This window comes from Penicillium cosmopolitanum, assembly GCF_028827165.1.
Source record: "Penicillium cosmopolitanum strain IBT 29677 chromosome Unknown utg000003l:1.0-3747932.0:1.0-3751027.0, whole genome shotgun sequence".
NCBI lineage: Eukaryota > Fungi > Ascomycota > Eurotiomycetes > Eurotiales > Aspergillaceae > Penicillium > Penicillium cosmopolitanum.
Genome location: NW_026622673.1, coordinates 618,969 through 641,102, shown reverse-complemented (window position 1 = coordinate 641,102; position 22,134 = coordinate 618,969). Strand labels below are relative to the sequence as shown.

The following is a 22,134-nucleotide window of genomic DNA, read 5'->3' as shown; positions in this document are numbered from 1 at the left end:
ACGACTATTCTTTTGCAGCCATCGTGCGATATGTCTCTCATCAATTCCCCTCTTGGTGCCGCCAATGCCGGGATAGCCCTGTTGGGAGCCATCCTCATGTATGCGCACGAATGCCCAAACTATCTCAAGGGTCTCCTGATGCGATGTTTCATGATGTATCGCGTCTGTTCCTCATCTGAACCGGGGATGAATGCAGTATGTATATTTGTAGAAATTAATTCTTCGGTGAGGTTGAACCATTCCCCTCTTGCCTATTTCCGTTTGCAATGCACACTCCGCAATAGGGCGACAACGCGAGCGACAATAAATACTCTCCAAACCGCTTATGAGGGCAGATGACTGAGGACATGAGCAGGCAGCACTTTAATCTTGCATTTACCTCAGTTCACAATATATGTGGTGAGAGTTTAGAAGGCTGGGCTAGGCCCGCCTCTGTTAAGATCATTGACTCTAGATCGCCGCCGTTGCAACACCGCATTCACGGGGTTTCGGACGCTTTCTACAATTCCAATCTCATTCCGACAGATGGTGCCTAATTGGCACCCGACCGCAAGAATATTGTTAAACCCGCTCCCAGCCCTGCAGTCAGGCCGCACAAATACACCATGAATTCGCCCCCGTCAACCGACGACACTTTCGAGCACCCGGGCAGGAATAAGAATCCGCCACATTACAGCCCGGACACCACCACACGCAATGCCTCTAATGGCACGACCAGCTCGTGCGTGCACGACAAGCGCATTGCAAATACTAAAAGTACCGTGGGGAACGACACAATATGCACCGACCCTCGACTGCACAGCTTAGAGGACCAGAATCCCGCAAGCGAGAAGGCCCTCGACGGTGAAGTGATTGCTACGACCTCAAGGAATGAGCAGCACTCGAAAAGTAACGGATCACTTTGCCGTCCTTTTAAGTCATTTTTGTCGTCGTCGACCTTGTCCTGTGCGCGCAGCCTGGCTAAGTTTGCTCGCTTTGTCGGGCCCGGATTTCTCATCGCGGTCGCCTATATCGACCCGGGGAACTACGCCACGGACGTTGCGGCCGGCGCACAGTTCAAGTACGCCTTGCTGTTCATCGTTCTCCTGTCCAATCTCTTTGCAATCCTTCTGCAGTCCCTGTGTATCAAGCTGGGCACTGTCACCGGTCTCAACCTGGCTGAGAATTGCCGTGAGCACCTCCCACGCTGGGTAGTATACATACTCTATGCATTTGCAGAGGCGGCCATCGTTGCAACTGATATTGCGGAGGTGCGTATTTCCTAATACAAGCGTTGTGTATTATGTGCTGATAATTGAAATAGGTGATTGGCTCAGCAATTGCGCTAAATTTGCTTTTGAACATTCCCTTGGTGGCGGGATGCGCTATCACCCTGGTGGATGTTTTCTTCCTACTCATCTTCTGGCGACCCAATGGATCAATGTGGGGGTTGCGTGCGTTCGAATTCTTCGTCATGGCCCTTGTGCTGGGGGTTGTCATCTTGTTCTGCATTCAGCTCTCGCTCATCAAAAATCAATCTATCGGAGAGGTCTTTCGGGGCTATCTCCCATCTTCTGCTATTGTCCAGTCTGAAGGGTGAGACAAAGATTCTGGAATATACCGCAAATGAATGGCACTTACCTGCGCCTATAGTCTTTATCAAAGCTGTGGTATCCTCGGTGCCACCGTCATGCCACACTCCCTCTTCCTCGGCAGCGGAGTGGTTCAGTCTCGTCTGAAAGACTTTGACGTCACTGCAGGCTATGTTCAATCCAACGTTCCTCTTGGGAATAATGGCGGTGAAGTAGAGTATCGCCCTACCATCCACGCAATCCGCGGTTGCATGAAATACTCGATTATTGAGCTGACACTGTCGCTGTTTACTTTCGCGTTGTTCGTCAACAGCGCCATCCTCATTGTCGCGGGTGCCTCTCTCTACGATGTTCCCGGTGGCGCCAATGCGGACCTTTTTGTTATCCACAAACTCCTTTCCTCGTCCATCGCGCCGGCTGCCGGTCTGGTTTTTGCCTTGGCTCTGCTACTGTCAGGTATCTCTGCTGGCATAGTTTGCACCATGGCAGGTCAGATGGTCAGCGAGGGCATGTTGAAATGGAGTATCAAACCGTGGGTGCGAAGACTCATTACTCGTTCCATCAGTATCATTCCCAGCATTATAATCGCCGCTGCTGTTGGTAAGGAAGGGCTAGACAAGACACTGACTGCGAGTCAGGTTGTTCTTAGCATTATCCTGCCATTTGTATCTGCTCCACTCATTTGGTTTACATGCTTTAGCCACTACATGGCTGTCCCTGTTGAGCAGACCCGCGAAGGTCATGGTGAGGTTGAAGTGGAGCAATTCCAGATGCGGAATCACATTATCACATCCATCGTAGCGGTGCTTGTCTGGATTCTTATCGCCGTTATGAATGTCGCGTTACTGGTATTGATCGGGATGGGTAAAACCTAATTTTCAATCACCACTTTGCATATCCTGCTTAGGACATCTGAATTTAAAAAAAAAGAAATCCATTGTATTGGGCGCGCTATTGCATGAAAGGAGCATGGAAGATCGTAATTGGGACGCCTGTAGCCTATAAGTCTCTTTTGGCTCGTGTAGTGCTCATCACTCCATATACGAAACTTGCCCCCACGCAGCATGGTGCTACGCGTATAAGAGTTTGTAAAAACTAGTACGAGTATCTTCTGCCGAAGATGGAGAATCCGCTGTTCTAGTATCTCTCGTATGGCTTTGACTTTCCTACTAAGGAACTTATTACGCAAAGGTAATGAACAGTTGCTCATGAATATCGGAAGTTTCATCCTAAATTGGGGCCTGAAAACCAATCATGGTGAGTCCATGGGCGCATTTTACGAGGACAAATTTCAAAAGTATTTTAATGCTTTCCTGTTCCTATTTCTGTCTAGCCCAGTGAACAGTTTCGATACTTCTTTGAGACTTTGCATCTTTATTTAGGGATGGGTCCGAACAGACCTAATATTGAACAATACTGCTTCCAGTGATCCTCAAATTTCATCACTCCATTGATCCATGAGCTAGTGGCGCTTACGGACCACATTGAGTAGAGTTGGAAATTTCCCTAGTCTGTTTGTTCAGATTTGTGCTTATAGTGATTCAACCTAGTCAGCTCAACAATGGTGTGTAAGACGAGCGGAATCTTGACCTCACAACTACCAGTATTCTCAAAAAAACTTTAACGTAATATGTCCATGGAAGCCGGCTGAAAGTAGGTTTATGCTTCAGATACAATAGCTTTGGTGTTTGAATTGTCATACAGTTGATAATTTACGGTTCATTTTTGATATAGCCTACTCAGACATGAGTGATCCGAGTAATAACAGTGTCCCATCAAGGCACAATATCAGAAAGCTCATTTGATCCAGAATTTTGCTTGAGAAACGTGCCATATGACTTTATGCCTTTCTTGAGCAAGATGTGAAATTGTCAAGTACAGGCCGTGGTAGATTGACTAGATCATACAAAATCGACTGGTCCCTATCGCGTTATGTCACAACCCCATATAAAACATTCTTTATTCAGCTCTGCATCGCAGGCTGGTCTCTTGGTGAAGATCAATTCGAATACATTCTCTCCTTGATTTTCCATGAACCAGAAGTCCAAGAACCAACGGTTGATTATACAGTATATTATAGAACTGAAAAAACTTTTGCTTTTGAGGAAGGAATTCAGTATCTGACAGGTAGCAAAAAACCAATGAGATCAACAAATAATGCCATTTACATTAATTCCACTTCAACAATGGCAGGACCCGCCACGATATTATCATCACTTACGCCACTCATGCTACTTGTCAAGACAATGTAGCTTTGACCCTCGACTCCTGCAGGAATGGTTACGATGAACTGACCATTACTAATTGGTTTAAGAGGTGCCCATACAGGCCCGGTAATGGTGACAAACGCGGCTGAGAGATTTGAATTACTTGTGGAGTTGAAACCTGGACCAGGCACCAAAGTCGCCGTGGATCCATTCATGACATTCCCACTGGGAACCATTGTCAGAGACGGAAAAGCTTTCACTGGTAGCTGAGAATTGGTGGACGGGCACGAGGTAATAAACGGCGAAGCAAGCGTGTAAACCTCATTAAAATCAAGTGGGGTATCGAAAGGTTGAGCAAAAGGGACCTGACCTAGTGCAGCCCGAAGGTAGGCATTGTGTCGAGCCTCTACTGTGAGGATACTTCCTGCCGCAGTGAGATAGGTCTTGTTTGCGATGGAAGCAGCTGCCCCAAGGTATGCACTAACTCCGACTCCTGAGTCGAAAGTGTCAGCGTTGAAAAGATTTCCGGTGGTTTAAGAATGACGCTTAGCTACCTTCTAATACATTTGCAAGTGAAACGAAGCCTTTCGGGTCGGTTGCTGGGAACGAGTAGGTGCATTGCGCAACTGGCATAGCACCCGCAGCTGAAATTCCGTTATTAAGGACGAATTTGTTCATATTATGGGTTCTACATACCCGTCAAGGCACCTGTAAGGAACTCGACATGATTTTGCTCGTCTGATGCGACCTGTTCCAAATTGGAATAAAAAGGGTCCGGAAATCCAGCATTCAGAAAGTCCTCGTGGGTGTAATTCTGTAGGCCCTGTTGGTAGAAGGTTGCTTCAAGATGCTCCAGCGTCAACGCATAGTTGAGAATGGTTGCTTTTCATTAAACTTTGTTAGTACAGAATGCCATCTTGTAAGATAGAAGATTTTATCTTTGGATTGGGAAAGATACCATCATTGATAGCACGTTTCACGGCAGGTCGGCTGTGGACAACAGCAACAGCAGCTCCAAACAATACACAACGACTAACCTTCATGGCTAGCGTGGGATGTATTATCAGATAGAAGTCAAGCCAAGATAATTAGTCGAAATGAGTAAATCTCAATTCAATCAAAGTTGAACAGACTAGTAATCAAACATGGGCTAGAGTAGAATTTATGTGCATTGCCAGAATCACTAGAGCGGTTCTTTTGCGAATTTAGATTGTCTAGAGCAGTCTACTTCGTGCAGTTCGTGTCATAACTCTATTCTCTGCAGGGTAACGAAATAACTACGGTTGCGGCCAGCAGGTTCTGCAAAGATTGAATGGTTCTTAATTTCCACGTCACCACACTTTCTGGAGAAAGTATAATTGAGGATTTTTGAGCGGATGATTTAATGATACCAAGAACGTGTTTGAAGCTAGACCATGATCTAGATGAAGTGGTTCCAATATTCCCTTGGCCGTGCCAGGTCGCGAGCGCTGGTTAAGGAGGGAAATAAAAACAGAATAACGAGATTTCTAATAGGCGGGAACTCTTAAGAGAATCGTCATTTGCTAACCAGAAGAAAGCATGGAGGTTGGCCTTACTTAGTGCGAAAACTCGGTTGCTAGAATCCTTGGAATTGAAATATCTGGTAGATCGGGCGATTCTTCCGATCTGAAGTTAGCTAACATGGAAAGAGCGAGAGCGGGAGCGGGAGCGATAAGTGGGTCGTGATTGGGAAAAATTCTGCTCATTTGTGACGACCCGTGCTTCATCACGTGGTTCATCGGAAGTTTAAAAGTCGCAAGAAATTTGGGTCGTCATGATTATATCATAGTATAAGATGATCGGTCCCTGTCATCCATATCGAGACGAACGGTAATTCAATTATCATCTTAGGTAAAGGAGGATGGGCAGACCGGCATATTCGCTAGGTTGGAGAGGTGACACCTAAATCTGAAGGTCATTCGTAATCGAGAGCTAACTAGCTCTCGCATCAAGTGTATTCAGGACACAAAGCTGTTTTTCACAATGGCAAACATAATTCCCACCAGACCAAGTCTTGGCCTAATCGAAGAGTAATTTAGCAATTCAGTCCTATAGTAGGAAGATATCGCTTTTACCCTCATCTTCAGTTGCTATTTGACGCACTAGATAGGTTGCCGCAGCTAAGTTTCCTGAAATGTAGACCGAGAGGCTCCTCACAGACAGTGGAGGTTTCAGGAATCGTGAAAGGAGGGAAACGAGATATTTTAGTAGATAGAGGGCTTGGGAGTGTATGGAAGATCGAAGAGAACTTCTCTTAGCTGCCGGTATCAATATTAGCTCATTGCCCCCAGCCAAATCTTGTCGTTATCGATCGAGCTTTTCCATAACTTGTAGAAAGAAAATATTACTCTATATTTATAGCTGTAGTATATCGAAAGACTTCTGATAGTGTATCTGCTCCAAGTACCCGCTTGTTTATCCTAATTAAATTAAGAAAGCCTCTTAGATTTAACTCGAGGTGGTCTCCGGTCTTGAGGGTCGATATATATGTCTAGTAGCACTCACTGGGAGCTCCTAGGATAATTCGCTCGCGATGCTTCGAATTATCTCAAACCCCCTTCATATACTCCGCTGTTCATGCAGTCGTAGTCCAGAGAATAATAAATATACCCAAGCAAGCTCGAGGGCATAACACTGTGCAGCATTAGAGCCCGGGAGCAAATTAGGCCAATCAGAAGCCCTCAAGATTCCCTTCGAATTCGTTGTAATTAGAACTATGGTTCAATTACCTCACCTCTCGCGTGCAGAATCGGAAAACGAAATGTTTTAGTTCAATAAGTTCTAGGCCGACAATTGACTTTTGAAACAAAGTGTTACGTGGTGAGTCTACATCTTATTTGGGGTTTTCCTCGCCGATCTAAACCTACCAAAAGCCATAAAGCTGTTTGCAGATCAGGCAGGTTCTCCTTCATAGGTCAATTGCGTCATCCTGTGCGAATCCCATAGTTCAATTGTGTATGTATTGATAGTCTTTGAGTGAGTGACTTTTTTGAGGTGACCTCCTTTCCTAAATATGTAAAAAGTTTTTCTGCCTTCTAGGTTATTTATACTACCCATGATTCCTTGTAATAGACGGTGCGGTCGATTACTTGTCAATCAAAGGTCAAAGCAGCCAAGCATCCAATAATCACAGATCTCCTCAAACATCTTAACTCTTCGTTAAAAATGAAGCTATCCCTCACTTCATTGGCTATTATGGCAACTATTGTCTCTGGATCTGTCGCAAAAAGCAGCACCTGCGACAGTGATCAGATCGTTATCTGCAGGGGTAATGGCAATGGTGGTCTTTTGTCCTTGGGCAATATTGCCCCGGGTCTTCTTGGTGACAATTGCTCTGGTGGCGATGTGTATTGTTGCTCCGAAGATGACGTCGAACAGGTGCGGCGCTATTGAATTCTCTTTGACCTATTGCAAGTAACTGATCGGCATGAACAGATTGGTTTGATTAACCTTGACCTGAATGCGCAGTGCACTCTCAATCGGGTCCTTTAAAACTCTTCGAGGACCGCGTATCTATTCACTTCGTCCCTCACATTTTGGAAAATACACTTACTCTCATTAAACTTTTACTTCAACATCTTTAAAAATAAAAATAAAATATTCCGAGAAAGTGATTGAATACCCCCTATCTGAAAACATACTAGCATAGTGCATGCTACAGCTCCAGAACAGGATTGTCCGAGAGTTACATTAAATTGGGATTTTTTTACTATCGTAACTTCTGCTAATAGCAGGAAAGGGTTTCAACACCGGTCCACAATGGATGGGACGCGTCCTGAGCAACACGTAGCGATGGTTTGTTCTGTTAACATACAAATTGGACCCCTCCAGTACGAAATAATTCAAGGTTAGCTCACAGCAGACGTTATGCATTATGCCTTGAACGCGCACTTCCTGGCGCTCTCCGTTGATCTCGCTCCCGCTCGATCACTACAATACACGATTGGCTCGCGTCTGCTCCAAAGCGGTACCTGCGCTGAATAACTCGGTCCACTCGGGGTTGTTGTCGATAGAGGCCAGGGAAATCTGCAACCCACTACTTGTCCTAATTAAAATAGTTTCTTTCTTTGTTATGCCGGTAGAAAACCTCTCAAATGCGTGAAATGTGTTACATCTCAGTCTTGAAGAAGTTGTTTCACTTCTTCCAAGGAGCAAACACAACAGAAAAACAAAGTGATTAGTGACATGGAAACCTACAGGAAGGGTTGCAAGCAAATTATATCAGCGAACTATCCGGACTCTAGCTATCCTGTCTGTTGTCTCAGGGTTTAAACATTCTTTTGAATCGAGGTTTTGAGACCATCGACCGTGCAAAACAATGCTTTTTCCTGAATGAGTATATGCCAATTAGGAGACACATTCTCGAGCTCCTTGGAATGTAGGATTACCAATTCCTCAGAATGGCATCAAAGACCCGGCTACCAGGACCACGTAATGGACGTGACTAATTGGTGTTAATGGCTATCTCACGCATTAGCAGCTAAGTTATGACGAGCGCAAATGGACTAAAGCTGCACTGAGAAATACATCTATCCTTTGAAGAAAAAAAAAAGGTGAAAGAAAGGAAGGATACAAAAATATAGACAAGGTCATCAGCAGTATGTCCAGATTCAAAAATTTAATCGGCAAGCCATGAAATGGCTTTTGTGCACATAAGCAGCGTCGGTCAAAAACTCAGTCACTTGGGTGAACTTCGGCACGTCGCAGCAGGCTTTCGTGTACCTGATCCCGTCATGCGCATGGACGAGTTGAGAATCAATGAGATGGCGAGTGAGAGAATCTTATCTACATTTGCTCCGGTCCATGTGAAGAATAGATGCTTTAGTAATCACCAGGCAGCTGGATTCTAAGGGGTAATTAAAAATAAATGACGAACTGAAGAAGTGGTCGAATACAACTAAGACCCTTCGGGACCGGCTTATTCATCGTTCACCCAATTTGCTCCTAGTATGGTGTCATAACACGCCATAGTTCGAATATAGAGACCCTGAGATCGTTCAACCGATCTTAACAATCAATCAATAATCTGATTCTATCGGACATGTTCAGTACTAGCCAGTACATTAATTCCTCATACTGACAATAAATAAAACTAAGAAAAGTCAGACCTCACAAGCATAACTATCGGCCAGCTCCGGCAAGCCCATTAAGATATACTTTAGAAGGATCAGGCCTTTTATCGAGTCCCACCGCTAACTGTAAATCAAAAGAAAAGAAAAAAGACAATCAAAGCAATAAAGGAATTTGACAGCGACAGTGGTTTCAGAAGCCATGAAAAACAAATTACAAGAAAGCCATGACACCGATGAAGGCAAGTAAACTAAAAGTCGGCTGAACGTTCGAAGCGGCACCAGTAAAGAGGGAGCTTGCGCTAGGAGTAGCCGAGTGACCGTACTGGATGGTCTGGCTTGGGGCAAGAGCCTGTCCAGATTGGCTCGGCACAGTAGATTGGCCGGGCGAGTTACCAGAAGTAGTAGTGCTACTACTGGAAGTGCAACCGGTTGACAGTCGGCCGTTCTTGGCGCCAATCTGCAAAACAAGGATAAGAGTCAGTTGAGGCAAATTGAGCATGCGACCATAAAAAAATTCCAAATGGTATGTAAGATCGGAAAATATTTTCAGTTAGACGTAAGATGCATCCTTTTCAACGTACCTCAAGAATCGCAGGGCCCGCAAGAACGGTTTCATCAGAGACTTTCTCATTGCTGGAAGATAAGACCACATAGCTCTGACCGGCAATGCCACCAGGGATGGTAACGAAATAGCCGCCTTCCGCAGGAGATACTGTCGCCCAAATGGGCCCAGTGACGGTGATAAAGGCGGCATGAAGAGGCCCGGTGGTGGCAAAGCCCTGGCCAGTGGCAAGGAAAACCTTAGAACCAGTCATGATAGTGCCATCAGTGACAGCTGTCAGAGAAGGGAAAGCTTTGACGGGTAGTGTAGGATTGCCACTAGGACATGACACAATGAAGGGAGACGCCAATGTGTAGACTTCATCGAAATCAAGGGGGTTGTCAAAAGGTTGAGCGAAAGGAACTTCTCCAGCAACAGCACGGAGATAGGAGCTGTGACGAGCTTCGACCGTGAGGATAGAGCCGGCGTCTGTCAAGTACTCCTTGCTTTCAATAGAGGCAGCGGCTCCGAGGTACGCGCTGACACCCACACCCTCGAGGACATTAGCGAGGGCTAGAAAGCTCTCTACGTCAGTGGCCGGGAAGGAATAGGTACAAGCGGCAGTGGCAGGGGCGCCAGCGGCTGTACAGACAGTGAGTACTAGTGAGATGACTCCAATTAGTAATACTGAACATACCTTGGAGAGCATCAGTCAGGAAGCTAACATGTTCCTTCTCATCAGAGGCGACCTTCATCAGATTCTCGTAGAAGGGGTCGGCGAATCCAGCATTGAGAAAATCACCACGGGTATAGTTCTGGAGACCCTCAGCATAGAAAGTTGCCTCAAGGTGTTCGAGAGTCAATGCATAGTTGAGGATGTCTGCATCAGTAATAGCACGTTTGCTAACCGGTTTGGCCTGAGCAGCACTGACAGCAATGCCGACGGTAAAAAGAATAGAAGATTTCATAATGGTAGATAAAGTAAAAGTAGTATTGAAGTGCAATCACAATAACAGCCTAGGTGCTATGGCAGGTGCAAAATAATGGCCTTAATGAGCATCGACTCAACCTGCACACCCCAGCCGGCAGCAACTTCCTCGATGATCTCCGATGTCGACTGTGCTATTTCCTCGCGGCGTTCGATCACGTCCTGGAGGATGCGAGCTCCGATTACATGCCGTAGTGCCGTCTGGGTGCGTTCAACAAGGGCCAGTCGTACATCTGTAATGCCGAAGGCGGTTTTATGGGGGAGACAACTCCGTAGTAAATAACTGATGTGAGGTGGAGGGTCACGTTGTCCTTGGTCATACACACCTGGCGAGGCACTTCGACTATCTGAATTTTGACGTCCACTGTCCTCAGGTGTTCACTAAGGGGGTTCACCTTTACCAAGCCAGGATCTACCGACCGTTCAAAGCTACGTTTTCAGATCAGTATTGTTCTCCTTTTATACGGTCGGAAGAAGCATGTCACGAACCGTCCGAACTTCGAGACCAGACCGACCTGGCCCTGATTGACTGGCTTGAATGGGTTGGGGCAGCAGATGCAGCATGGAAAGGCTCCACGGAAACCGATGCATTACCCCAGGCTATGAACTAAAATAGACGTTTCAAGTAGTTAGAAGTACTCTCTGAGATAAGGGCAAGACTTCAGGCAGTTAGAAACATTCAACTTACTACATGATGCATACCATCCGTGCACGTCTGGGTTATCGTCATCATGGTTGATTGTTTGAGCATATTTCGGCTGAAGGTCATCTAGACGGGCGGGCTGTACATTGACCAGACGTCGCTCATAATAGGCTGCGTGAGCATCTCGTTCATGGACTGGTGTTTTTCCATTGCTAGTTGCACCGTTAAGGGACATTTTGAGAGGAGCACCACAGTATGGTTTATTTCATCGCTGGGTGCCGATTTTTTGATAGAAAGTATTCACTTGGAGACAAGAGTAACAGTTAGGGCATTTTGAAGAAAATCCAGGCGAAAGCCAACTATATTTACTTGCCCTGATGATCAAATTCGTCCTAAAAGAAAAATGCTTCACCAGTTAGTTAATCATGAGGGAACAGGACCAGAAAGAATACCCGGGCGCTCCAGTTTCCTACGCTTCACCATTACGTATTGTCTTTGGGATGGTACAGGTGACATTCGCGGAATTCTGGTAGCCAATTAGGCGCCAAGATGAGAATTACTTGACCGCTCACCTCCATTGGACAGAGCCCTTGATAATAAAATTGGACCAGTGTCCGAATCATTTATATGTATATGACGAAATGAGGGAGTGGTCAAATACCACTAGAACTCCTCGAGATAGGCGTATTCATCGTTCACCCAATTCCCCCTAGTAATTTGAGGAGTCAGCCTTGTTCCACGCTAAGGGCTCCCGAAAAATCAACGCACTGACCAGGTACCTTCGTGTATTCTTGGGGAGAACTATTTCCTAGTGTTTTTCTATTACAATTAGCTGTCGTGATCAAGAGTATAAAGTACTTTTTCATTCAGGGGTTACCCAAAAAAATAATCTCCATCAATCCATCCCATTCACGACGCCTACCCGGCAGATTCCTCTCATCGTGGATCCATGACCACCTCTCAACCTCAACGGAGATCAGTCGGGGAAGATTCTGTGTAGTAAAGCGATTAGAATAGAAACCGTGGACCACATGCTCTAGGTCTGAATATGTGCCATGTTCCAAGCCCAAGGTTACAGGCCCCGGCCCAAATCGAGTCCTGGGGGTGCCCCACTGGAAAAAGCGCGATCACATTTTTGCGCAGGTGACGGTCCAACGTGGGGCCGCGATCGGATTTCAGACACTTGGGTTTGGACGTTTGGAAGTTGATTGACAGTTATCAACTTGATGAAGTGGTGATAGAGCGACCGCGGAAATAGGTCTGTTGATCCACGTGGAAATGATGCTACCACACTTGACAAACTGAGCTTATGATGGTTGGTTGATCACCAAGAATAAAGCCGGCAATCCAACCGAAAGCCGCACAAAATTGATAGTAAACCAATTAACATGTTATAATCTGAGGGTCAGTTCTATTGGCACCCTCACTATCCTCAACCCTCAACGGTGATCGCAGCCATGCAACAAAAAGGCGGGCCACAGCACTATAAAGACCCAGGGTCTCTCGCCAGCACAGTTGTCACTCTCGGGACATCCATAGTCAGCCTGGAAAAAGGCTATGGGTTTCTCCTCCACTTCGCCGGTCCTTTTTGTTGACACGATTCGACATATTGTGCCTGACCACCGCCTTGTGCCTGTACGAGATACCCCAAGCGATACGGGGTTACCGCGTGTTGAGCAACAACGCCCACTGAGACATATTCTACGACGCACCCTTGGACACCCTGCACGGCCCATCATCATCCTCAACAGCCCACTCACCATACTCCTCACTGAACAGCTACTATGCATCCGTGGATTTCCGCAAATCAATCGGCTCGTTACTTCTGAGTCGACTCTCGCAGGATCATTTACGGAAATTGCGAAATCAGATTCGTGAGGCGCATGAGAGAGGTCTGAAGGTTAGATACTGGGGGACGCCGGGTTGCCCGGTTGGGTTGAGGAATTATGTTTGGAGGGTTCTTGTTAGGGAGGGGGTCGATGTGCTTAATGTTGATGATCTAAGGGCTGCTACGAGGGTTGATTGGAAGTTGAGGGGTAGTTGGTAGTAACTATTGGCAGCTAGGAATAGGGATAGGAATATGAAGATGAATATGGATCCAGAAATATCAAACTCCTTTCTCAAGGGCAGCCTTTTGCCAATAATAATACAAATGGGGACCCGTCGGCCATATTCTGCAGTATCTCAAGCCCTTGCCCGCGTAATATTGATTGAGATTTCTCCCAAGTTGCCAGTTTCGTGAAAAGATGAAGTTGTAATGGCATAATCTTCAGTGTCGGCGCTTTTAATTTCGAATTTATTTCGAACTCGCCACCATGGCCCGCACCAGTATATCGAGGCTATACGAGCCTGATCATCGGAAAAGATGTCAAGTTCACCCTCAACTCCCAACTTATACGTTGCGCTTCCGCAAAAATGTATCGTGTGTTCATCTGCAGGTGGAATCGAAACAGCCTCTAAATCATTTTCAGATAGCAAGCGGAATGTGTCGTTCTTTTCATAAGCTTGACCACTTTTCCAGCATCAGTTTTGTCAACTGTCGAGGGGAGCCGCAAGGTGAAATACCTCGCAATGAAGATATTTTTAAAGGTTAAGTTGCCTGTCGGAAGGCCGTTATGAATGCTAATGGAGATTTGTTGTGATGAACAGACCATAATGAGGCCTTATTGCTTTGTCTCATGAACAATCTGTATATTATTCCTTCCAACAGTAATTCAGAGTACTCATATGCATATCCTCTGTACAAAAAAATACTAGTTCAAAATAGTTAAATACCAATTAAAATACCAAACGACCTATCCAATCCATGTTCTCTTGTCATACATTACGCGTCGAACTCGAGAACCACTGGCGTAGTGCGAATATCATAGGCTCTTACATCAATACCCATTGGAATACGCTGCCATCATTGGGATTGGGAGGCAGAGCAGCTGTTTTTCCCAATGACAGGTTTTGCGCCGCGGAGAATTGGGGTCAGCTGCAGGTGGAACAAGGCGATGACGCAAGCTGGAGCATGGTCCGTGCATTGCTGGCAGCCAAGCTCGACTAGGTCAATGTAGCCGGAAACTTGTGTCGAAAGCAGGATTTCTATTGGCATACCACAGGTTACTCAATCACTCGGTGGCATTTCATATCCTATTCTGTAAAAGAATTGCTGATTCAAGCACACAAATCCTGTCAAATAAACCCCACACCTATAGTTAGAACACATCCAATTATCTAGTCAACTGGAACCTCATTGGTCGGCCACGGTAATGAAACATACTGCATTCTCCAGAATCGACAAATAGGCATGCCGGTTGGGTAGGGGGGCGAATGGACGAATCACCTTAACGTAATGTGAAGTTTGTGGGGCTTCCTGTTGGATCCCTTGTACTGATAGTATTGTCCTGTCACCATGATACGCACTACTCATGCATTAGGGTTAGACCTATATCTATCACTGGGTCATGACCCACAGCAATCCACAACATTACAACTACCATACACATGCGACGAAGACCGACTAACTACGTCACACTTGTATAATGCCGTCGGCCAATCAGCATTTACCGGTTTTCATGCCCTTTGACAGATTCAAAGGCTCTTTTCCCTGTCAAGTCTAATCCCACTCACCTTTATCGAGCTGATCTACTCTTATTCTTGGGGCACCCACTTTCTAGAAATGTACCATCAACTTTGACGAGGCAATCAATGAAGGCAAGCAGCGTTCGATGGCTCGCCGGAAGAAGAATGCTCCTCCCATGAACATCAATCAGAAGTGCGCCAATTGTGAGAAGGTGTTCAAGCGCCCCTGTGACTTGAAGTAAACGCCTTCCTCTGAAATTCTGCTCCAATCAATTCGCTAAAATCTTCACAGTAAACACGAGAAAACCCATTTGCGTCAATGGAAGTGCTCTGAGCCCTCTTGCAAATACTTCCAGATCGGCTGGCCATCTGAGCAGGAGCGCAATCGACATATTAATGACAAGCATTCGGTCATCCCCGCTCTATTCAGATGTATTTTCAGACCTTGCACCTATATATCCAAGCGTCAGAGCAACTGCAAGCAGCACATGGAAAAAGCCCACGGCTGGGACTACTATCGTTCGAAAAACAATGCTCGAGGCGGCAGCAAGCGGGGGCCTCTCATCCCCGCTACCTCACTGATTTCCAGTTTATCCATTTCGGCTTCCGAGACCACTAATCTCGCCACTTCTGTTACGGGCTCTAACACGTATTTTGTCCCGCCTCTTTTGGGACAGGACCCTGGATATAATCTCAAGAGCCCTCCTCACCCGGCCTGCAGCGAGGTCTACGTTCCTCTCTTGGAGATTACGCCAGTTTCAACCTCTTTGGGTCCCTTGAGTGATGAAATCAGCTTATTGGTGACTTCACGAAATCTGGACACTACCCAATCCCATGTCGAGTCTGATGACTGCAATGAACAGTCCCCGGGACTGGAGAGTAATTTTCGATCTCTCAATTCTATGCCCAGTCCCCCTGCAAACCCCGTTTCCGATATGCTGGGTCAAGCCTTTTTCTTCGATGAGCCTCCGGCTACGAGACGTCAGAACAGCCCTCAGTTAGAATTCGACTTGAGCCAGCTGGATATGCCCCTTCCGCATGAGATGGGAAGCACTAATGGACTGGAAATCATAAAAGGCAGTGGATTCTATATGTGATAGTTTACGACCACCCTTCTAGATTTATCTTAGGTTGGATCAAGAAAGGGAATGTTATCAAATACCAAAAACATACTGAACAAGTGATACACGCAACTTGGTACCGAAGAGAATACGTCTAGCGATAGTTGATCCCGCAGGCTGTCTAGAACTTAAAGCGTTCTCCTTCGCTTTAATATTTTATCAGACTGCGTTACTGACAAGCCATATACGGAGGAAAAAAACTATCAGTTGAGGTCATGACTCTCAGAACGCCTTACGCCTTTGTTGAAGGGTTCGTGAGTGACAGGATGATGTTCCTGATGCTGCTTGTGAAAATAGTCATTTGGAGAGTATCAGAGATTAGAAACTCACAGTCCAAGTGTAACACAGTCAAATGATAACAATTCTCCTCGTTTCGCATTGTTCATCTCTGTATTTCTTCTCAGGGATTGAGATCATATCAGTCACCCTCGCTAATATAAATTATACTAAGGCCCCTCGAGGCTGGCTGTTCTGACAATTTCACCAGTGAGCGAAATTGGGTTCCGAATTCTAGATGGGGCTTATAAACTTTTGTTAGCATTACATGCGTCTCTCGTTCCGGCACGATGTGCCAAGAATGTTCATTTCCTTGAAGAGAGCTCTTTGTGGACAAAGGGATTGAGCCGAAGTTTTTGAGTGAAATATGACCCCAAGCCATTGTCACATAGACCGCGAATGCACGCCATTAATAATTTACCCCCACCGGATGTCGAGAGAAGAGTGCACAAAGGTTTACCCTCTTTGCATAATTATCTGTCCGATAAATTGTGTCTTCGTCCCATGCTTGAACGCTATTGACAAAGGTGAAACAGGGTCAGCTTCCACATGCCTCCTTTCCCAATCTGGCCATGATCTAGAGATGATAGAAAGAATAATACCCAGGAAAATCTCGACTGAAGTTTAGCGTAAGACCTTGATTAAATTCGTCTGCACTGAGAACGCCCAATTACTCTCCACACGGCGATGGGGCTGGGTAAATTTTGATTTTCGTGCGAAGCAATCATTTGATCAATATAAATTTATGGCCAAAGCGGCCAGTTGAACTATTCAGCGCTACTGGTTGCAAACACGGCATATGCATGAATAATTGCCTTCCTCCATGCTGAAGTCGTGACCCCACCCAGCTCATGCTGCTTTGGAAACTTTTGGGCTAGAATTACCAGAGGGGTTCTTGTGAATAATTCCATGAAGGAACATAAACAGGCGATTGAAAATAAATAAGCCAGCTGTGAGGCATATCGCTCCAGTGCTGAACCACGTCCACGGTCGATCTCCAATCCACGTCAGCACCTTCGTATCCGCTCGATGCCAAGTGCTGCTTTCCAGATCAGTGATGAATGGCGCCAGCTCAGTTGCATTGACGACTCCTACAGTCTTCGAAGGCAACGAGGATTGCGCTAACAAGTAATCTTTAACCACCATTGTCAAGAACATAGGGCCTGCAGATATCATTATCGCACAGTGTGGTTGCAATCGAGCCCAGGTCCGAGTAATGGCATTAAAAACGGGTAGCTGGGCGATTGCAGCGGCGTAAACTGGATGTCTCGCAGACGCGACCAATAGATCATTCGTGATACCCGTTGGTAAGGTTGACTTGAAGAGGGCATAGTCTTTCGCGTAGCCGGATCCGAGTTTGTGAATTGGGATGGTCTGGTTACACCAAGTATCCATATCCAGGTAGATACCGCCATAGTGATACAAGAAAAAATAGCGAATCGAGTCAGCACGCTGAATGGGAAAGGCGTAGTTATCCAAAGTATCCAGAAACCATGGGTAGTGATTGGCGACAAAGTCTCGAGCTGAAGCGTCGGTCCACAGCTAGAAAGAAGGGTAAGTGGCATTCAAAAGAAGGGTATTCGTATATCACGATGCATAGTAGGCATTGCAGATTGTCAACTCTCACAATTGCGTATAGATAGATATACCTTATATTCAAATTCCGAGTAAGCTTGCTTGCAGCTCTTTTGCGACCGGATCCAGTGATCTGGAATCGTCTCCGTCGCTGTGGTTTGGTGCAAGATGAGTGGTATATTATTCAGTCCGGCAGTGCGATTACGACCATGTGAGATATCAGGGCTAGGCAAATCCACCCGAGGGCTGAAAAGCTCTTCGTTTCTGTGCAGCAGAGTGATCAGAGGCTCGAGAGTGTGGAGCAGCAGTCCGACGATCACTAGGTTTGCCAAGAAGAGGAATACTGCAGCTTTACTTGGCCATGCAACCAATCGATTCGTGCGCTGCCGCCTCCACAGAAGTTCTGACTCTGTTTCGAAGCGCTCTTCATCGCGGATCTGTTCGTACTTGACATGAGATGCTCGGGGGCTCAAGCGACAGAGATGTCTCCAGAGCTTCATCATATTGAATAAAGATGGGCGCTCCGTAACTTGTGGTGCTATTGCGATAGACTTTGAATAATCTCCGTTGGGTAGGGCCGACAGCTGCGTGACGGGCGCGGGCAAGATAGAGCAATTGCAGTCATAATAATCAGTGGAGAACGGGGTTAGATGCCGAGAAAATGTAAAAAAACAAACGCATCCTTGGCCAAATCTAACTTGCTCCTTGCCATCCAGGGAAGACTGTGTAGGCGTAGTATCGCCGAAGTCTAATACGTCATCGGTAACCCAGTGTAACACCGCATCGGCAATTTGCAGGAAAGTGATTTTAAACCCACATACGGTCCTACAGAACCAGCCATTACTTTATCTGCCGATCAAGCGGGACCATTCTTTGGCTTAGCCTCAAGAGCCCTAGTGAAAGCTTGGATGTTTAGCTTAATTTGGGTAACCACTTCAACCATGGGAATCGTCCTGTTCCCCCAAGGAATCATGACCACGGCACTAAACTTGCGTTTCTATCTAGTAATTCAAAAATTACATATCACACTGGGCTTACTAGGATGTAGTAGTCATTATATAAATGAAGTGTCGTGTTATGGTCCGTCGTGCGGTGAATGACTACTGTGGACTTCGCTGACCGCAACAGTGAGATCTCCCGCTATCCCTTCGTCCAAAGGAATAAACACCTTCACCTCATAATGTTTGTCGTCTAAAATATCCAAATGAAGCTGATTTTCAACGCCGTTCCACCGCCCATTCCAGTACTCGGACGTGATCCGACGTTCGTCGTGGTAGATACCTAGCATGCTCTCAACCCCCAATTTGAACGTTGCACTTCCACAAAACGACACCGACTTTCACCATGTCGGATTGATATTTTTTTTGGTTTCTTCCAGAAGGGTAAGCTTAGGCGGGTCCCCTCCCTAGTACGCTTAGCCGCTAGAATTCGCGACCGTGAGTGTCAAGAGTCACAGCGGTCTCAAGAAGTTCAGGCGTGAACGTACCGGAGACTGATAACATCCCTCAATACAACAGTGCCCTCGGTCAATTTATTGTGTATAGTCAGGAACAGCCGCTAGTTCACTAGGCGACTTATTTACTCGTCAATTCCGCCGGGGTAAAGATGTGCTGTTAATTCGACTGCATGATTTTTCTGTCCCAGAGAAATGCTTTGGCGCCGACAAGTACCTTCAGTCGTGTATTTAACTCCCTCGGTGAACTTCTACGACCCAGCCATTATCTCTTCTGAATACTCCCTAAAATTTATTTGCTTCGATTACGTGAATACCAGAGGTTTCCTCGGTGTAAACTCGAAACCGTCGAGCGACGACATACCAAGCCAATCCCATTGATTGGAGGCTCTGGCATCGCCCTTTGTGGCAAGTGGAGTAGAGTCCTGCGTACGAAATACAAGTAATTGTGGCGGATGACGCGTGTACCTCTCCCGTTCCTCTGGGAGATGAAAGTTTCCAAATAGGGAAAAGCACTCGTGGCGGGTTTGGCACATGAGCTTTGAAACGAGCCAATTCCTTCTCATCTGAAGTGAGCTCTCTGTTTCATCTGACTCGATTACACGACGTCGTTATAACGTAATTCACCACCGGGTGGACCGTACCACCGAGCTGATCATCTCAGAACACATAGTGAACGCAAAATACTATATCAACAACTACAACTTGGTTTTGCTCTATTCTAGGTCTACTAGTGCTTTTCAATGTCACAAATAACCTTATAGCAGTGTCAAATTCGTATCAATATTCTTTTTAGCTACTATTGCCAAACATTTCGTAAATTAATCTGCATTAAATGGCCAAAGATGTTTATTGAAGAGGGAAATTCTGGATGGCAGTCTGGCAGTGCGGATTTGAGTTGAACCAGCGGACCCATCTAAATCACTACATTGGCCAGACAACGATTTCGTCAGCTGGCCTCGCTATTTACCCAGAAAATTGAGGAAATAGATTATGTGGCCGTACAAATATCTACTAAAAATCTTGGGGCATATTCTGTCTTTGATATTGTACGAGCATACATATCGTTTGGAGCGATACCATTTCTTAGATCCACTAGGCTTCGTGAGTAATGGAGTACATATAACATAGGAAATAGATACGCTTATTTTGATCCTTAAAATGTTAGAATCAGGAGTTTGGTGTGGTGTCGCGGCCTCTCCATGTTAAGCCGACCGACTGTTAGTCCCTGGATTGCCAAAAAGAATTATCTATTTATTGCAGCCAGCTCTCGCTCTTTGGCTTGAAGCATTTCACGCATTTGATCTGCTTCACGCTTCAGCCTGGCCCACCGCTCGCCTGCCGAATCAGCTAGGAAAGACATACTGGGCATAACCTGCGTTTCGAGCGATAGCCCTGGCCTCGAGATTTGGAAAGATCGTGTTTGATTTAGGCCCGAATAATCCTCTCTAAGGTCATCGCAACGATGAGCTCGAGTGGGATCCAGTATCCACGGGAGAGCAATCAGGCCTTCCTCCGGAGCTGAGGATATAGATTGGAACTGTTGTGGCCCAGGATTCCGGATCGCAGGAAACAGACGTCCGGTCTGTTGAGTTGGAGAACGTCCCAGTGGCTCAGGTTCTAATACTTTTGGGAGAGCGTGGCCTGCATAATCAACTGATGTAGGAGGAATAGGCAACGAGTCTGCGCCATCGACGGACTCGCAGCTTATGTAGCCATTTGTCTCATCATAAGGACAGTCTAAAGCAGATGGAAATGCTTCCGGATGCGAGGAATATCCATTTGAAGAATGAACAGCTGAAGGATTAGGCGGCGATTTTGGAGCTTGCCGTTGACGCCGCCTGACAGTCGACTTTTTCATAACGATCGGACGAAAGTAGCCGTGGACCTTGAAATACAGTCCTGATTTCCGTCAACCGAATGGCACTCTTGGACGCAACAAGAAAGGAAGGGGTTTTATGACTTACCACACGCATTGCAAATAGAATGGCCATGTTCATCTCGCCGCCACAAGGGCGTTACACTTGTTCCGCAATTATGGCATGCAAGTAGTAGTGAATTATTATGAGGAGCGGCGTTCGCCCCTATTGTTGTTGAAGGCGGGCCAGTACAAGGCCCTGATGTCTGGCCTCGGCAGATAGCAGGCATACCCCGATGCATAGATTTGTAGATTCGATTATAATATACCGGGCAGCCTTCGCAGCCTTCTGCGCCACCAGTCCCGTTGCAATTTTCACTCCCAGGGCAGGAAACTCTGGTGCCACAGTAGGCCCTATCTGATGGCGTTTCCGGTCCGTGTGCTGCAGATGCGGAAGGATTGTAAGCAGGAGCAGCATTTTCAGCGCGCTCTTGCTGCGTTGGCTTCCTTCTCGTAGGACGAACAACATTGCGGGCTTTCAGATAGAGTCCGCAAGCATTGCAAACCATGGCTCCTGCCGGCGATCGGCGCCAAAGCGGAGTGCGGATCGTTCCGCAGTTACTACAGGCCGCGTGAGTCAATCGAAACCAAATTAAATCCGATAAAACTCACTTGCATGACCGTTTCAAAAATGAAGTGTTCCTTGGGGTCCCGGCGGATATTTTAAGGCGGGCTTGACCATTCTGCTGGTCTACTGGCACTGGGCCGTGTTTCGGTGAAGATTTCTCTGGTGGCTCCTTCCCGCCACTGTCTTCGTGTTGCGCCGGGTTTACACGGTCTACATGTGCAGGGAAGTTTGACTGCTGAAGAACACCCCTCTTCTCCACATAAGACTTTCGCATGAGCATGCCGCGGTTCTGAGATAAATCTGGGCAGTCCATTCTGGAAACTGAATGTTCACCTTCCCCTCGATGTCAGCCCGAGATCTCCATTGATGTCTCTATCTTTCAGACAAAAGAGAAGGGAGGACTGTCAAGTCGGGCGATTCATAAACGGCAAGCTACTGATTTCGCACCGCGATCGAAAATCGACTCGACATATCACACATTCGCAAATGCCGAACTTCAGCCAGGCAGTTTCAGAAAGCAGAAGAATGTCACGTTCCGGCGTAGCAACCGCAGATAGCCAAGACCACGGAAAGCAACAATTTTGATGTCCTGTGGTTTGGAAGGGGGATGATG

The 22,134-nt window shown here is 46.4% G+C and overlaps 8 protein-coding genes across 8 annotated transcripts; 2 read left to right on the top strand and 6 right to left on the bottom strand.

Moving 5' to 3' along the window:
* Positions 1-605: 605 nt before the first annotated feature.
* On the top strand, positions 606-2,446 carry N7509_000380 (NRAMP family metal ion transporter; the record flags this gene model as incomplete). The annotated part of the gene is made up of 3 exons (XM_056625027.1): positions 606-1,250; positions 1,304-1,575; positions 1,633-2,446. 3 exons carry the CDS (start codon positions 606-608, stop codon positions 2,444-2,446), a joined length of 1,731 nt encoding a protein of 576 aa, XP_056493609.1.
* Positions 2,447-3,735: 1,289 nt separating this feature from the next.
* Positions 3,736-4,456, bottom strand: N7509_000379 (ferritin-like domain-containing protein; the record flags this gene model as incomplete). The annotated part of the gene is made up of 2 exons (XM_056625026.1): positions 3,736-4,271; positions 4,333-4,456. The coding sequence occupies 2 exons, from the start codon at positions 4,454-4,456 to the stop codon at positions 3,736-3,738; spliced, it is 660 nt and encodes a 219-aa protein (XP_056493608.1).
* Positions 4,457-4,466: 10 nt separating this feature from the next.
* Positions 4,467-4,821, bottom strand: N7509_000378 (ferritin-like domain-containing protein; the record flags this gene model as incomplete). Its single annotated transcript, XM_056625025.1, has 2 exons — positions 4,467-4,660; positions 4,737-4,821. 2 exons carry the CDS (start codon positions 4,819-4,821, stop codon positions 4,467-4,469), a joined length of 279 nt encoding a protein of 92 aa, XP_056493607.1.
* A 2,143-nt stretch (positions 4,822-6,964) lies between these two features.
* On the top strand, positions 6,965-7,291 carry N7509_000377 (uncharacterized protein; the record flags this gene model as incomplete). The annotated part of the gene is made up of 2 exons (XM_056625024.1): positions 6,965-7,177; positions 7,235-7,291. 2 exons carry the CDS (start codon positions 6,965-6,967, stop codon positions 7,289-7,291), a joined length of 270 nt encoding a protein of 89 aa, XP_056493606.1.
* Positions 7,292-9,082: 1,791 nt separating this feature from the next.
* On the bottom strand, positions 9,083-10,380 carry N7509_000376 (ferritin-like domain-containing protein; the record flags this gene model as incomplete). The annotated part of the gene is made up of 3 exons (XM_056625023.1): positions 9,083-9,328; positions 9,453-10,054; positions 10,110-10,380. The coding sequence occupies 3 exons, from the start codon at positions 10,378-10,380 to the stop codon at positions 9,083-9,085; spliced, it is 1,119 nt and encodes a 372-aa protein (XP_056493605.1).
* Positions 10,381-10,436: 56 nt separating this feature from the next.
* Positions 10,437-11,278, bottom strand: N7509_000375 (Band 7 protein; the record flags this gene model as incomplete). The annotated part of the gene is made up of 3 exons (XM_056625022.1): positions 10,437-10,633; positions 10,723-10,829; positions 11,103-11,278. 3 exons carry the CDS (start codon positions 11,276-11,278, stop codon positions 10,437-10,439), a joined length of 480 nt encoding a protein of 159 aa, XP_056493604.1.
* Positions 11,279-16,856: 5,578 nt separating this feature from the next.
* Positions 16,857-18,085, bottom strand: N7509_000374 (glycosyltransferase family 32 protein; the record flags this gene model as incomplete). Its single annotated transcript, XM_056625021.1, has 2 exons — positions 16,857-17,549; positions 17,657-18,085. 2 exons carry the CDS (start codon positions 18,083-18,085, stop codon positions 16,857-16,859), a joined length of 1,122 nt encoding a protein of 373 aa, XP_056493603.1.
* A 2,196-nt stretch (positions 18,086-20,281) lies between these two features.
* N7509_000373 (GATA-type transcription factor) lies at positions 20,282-21,834 on the bottom strand (the record flags this gene model as incomplete). The annotated part of the gene is made up of 3 exons (XM_056625020.1): positions 20,282-20,937; positions 21,003-21,514; positions 21,566-21,834. 3 exons carry the CDS (start codon positions 21,832-21,834, stop codon positions 20,282-20,284), a joined length of 1,437 nt encoding a protein of 478 aa, XP_056493602.1.
* Between the last annotated feature and the right edge of the window lie 300 nt (positions 21,835-22,134).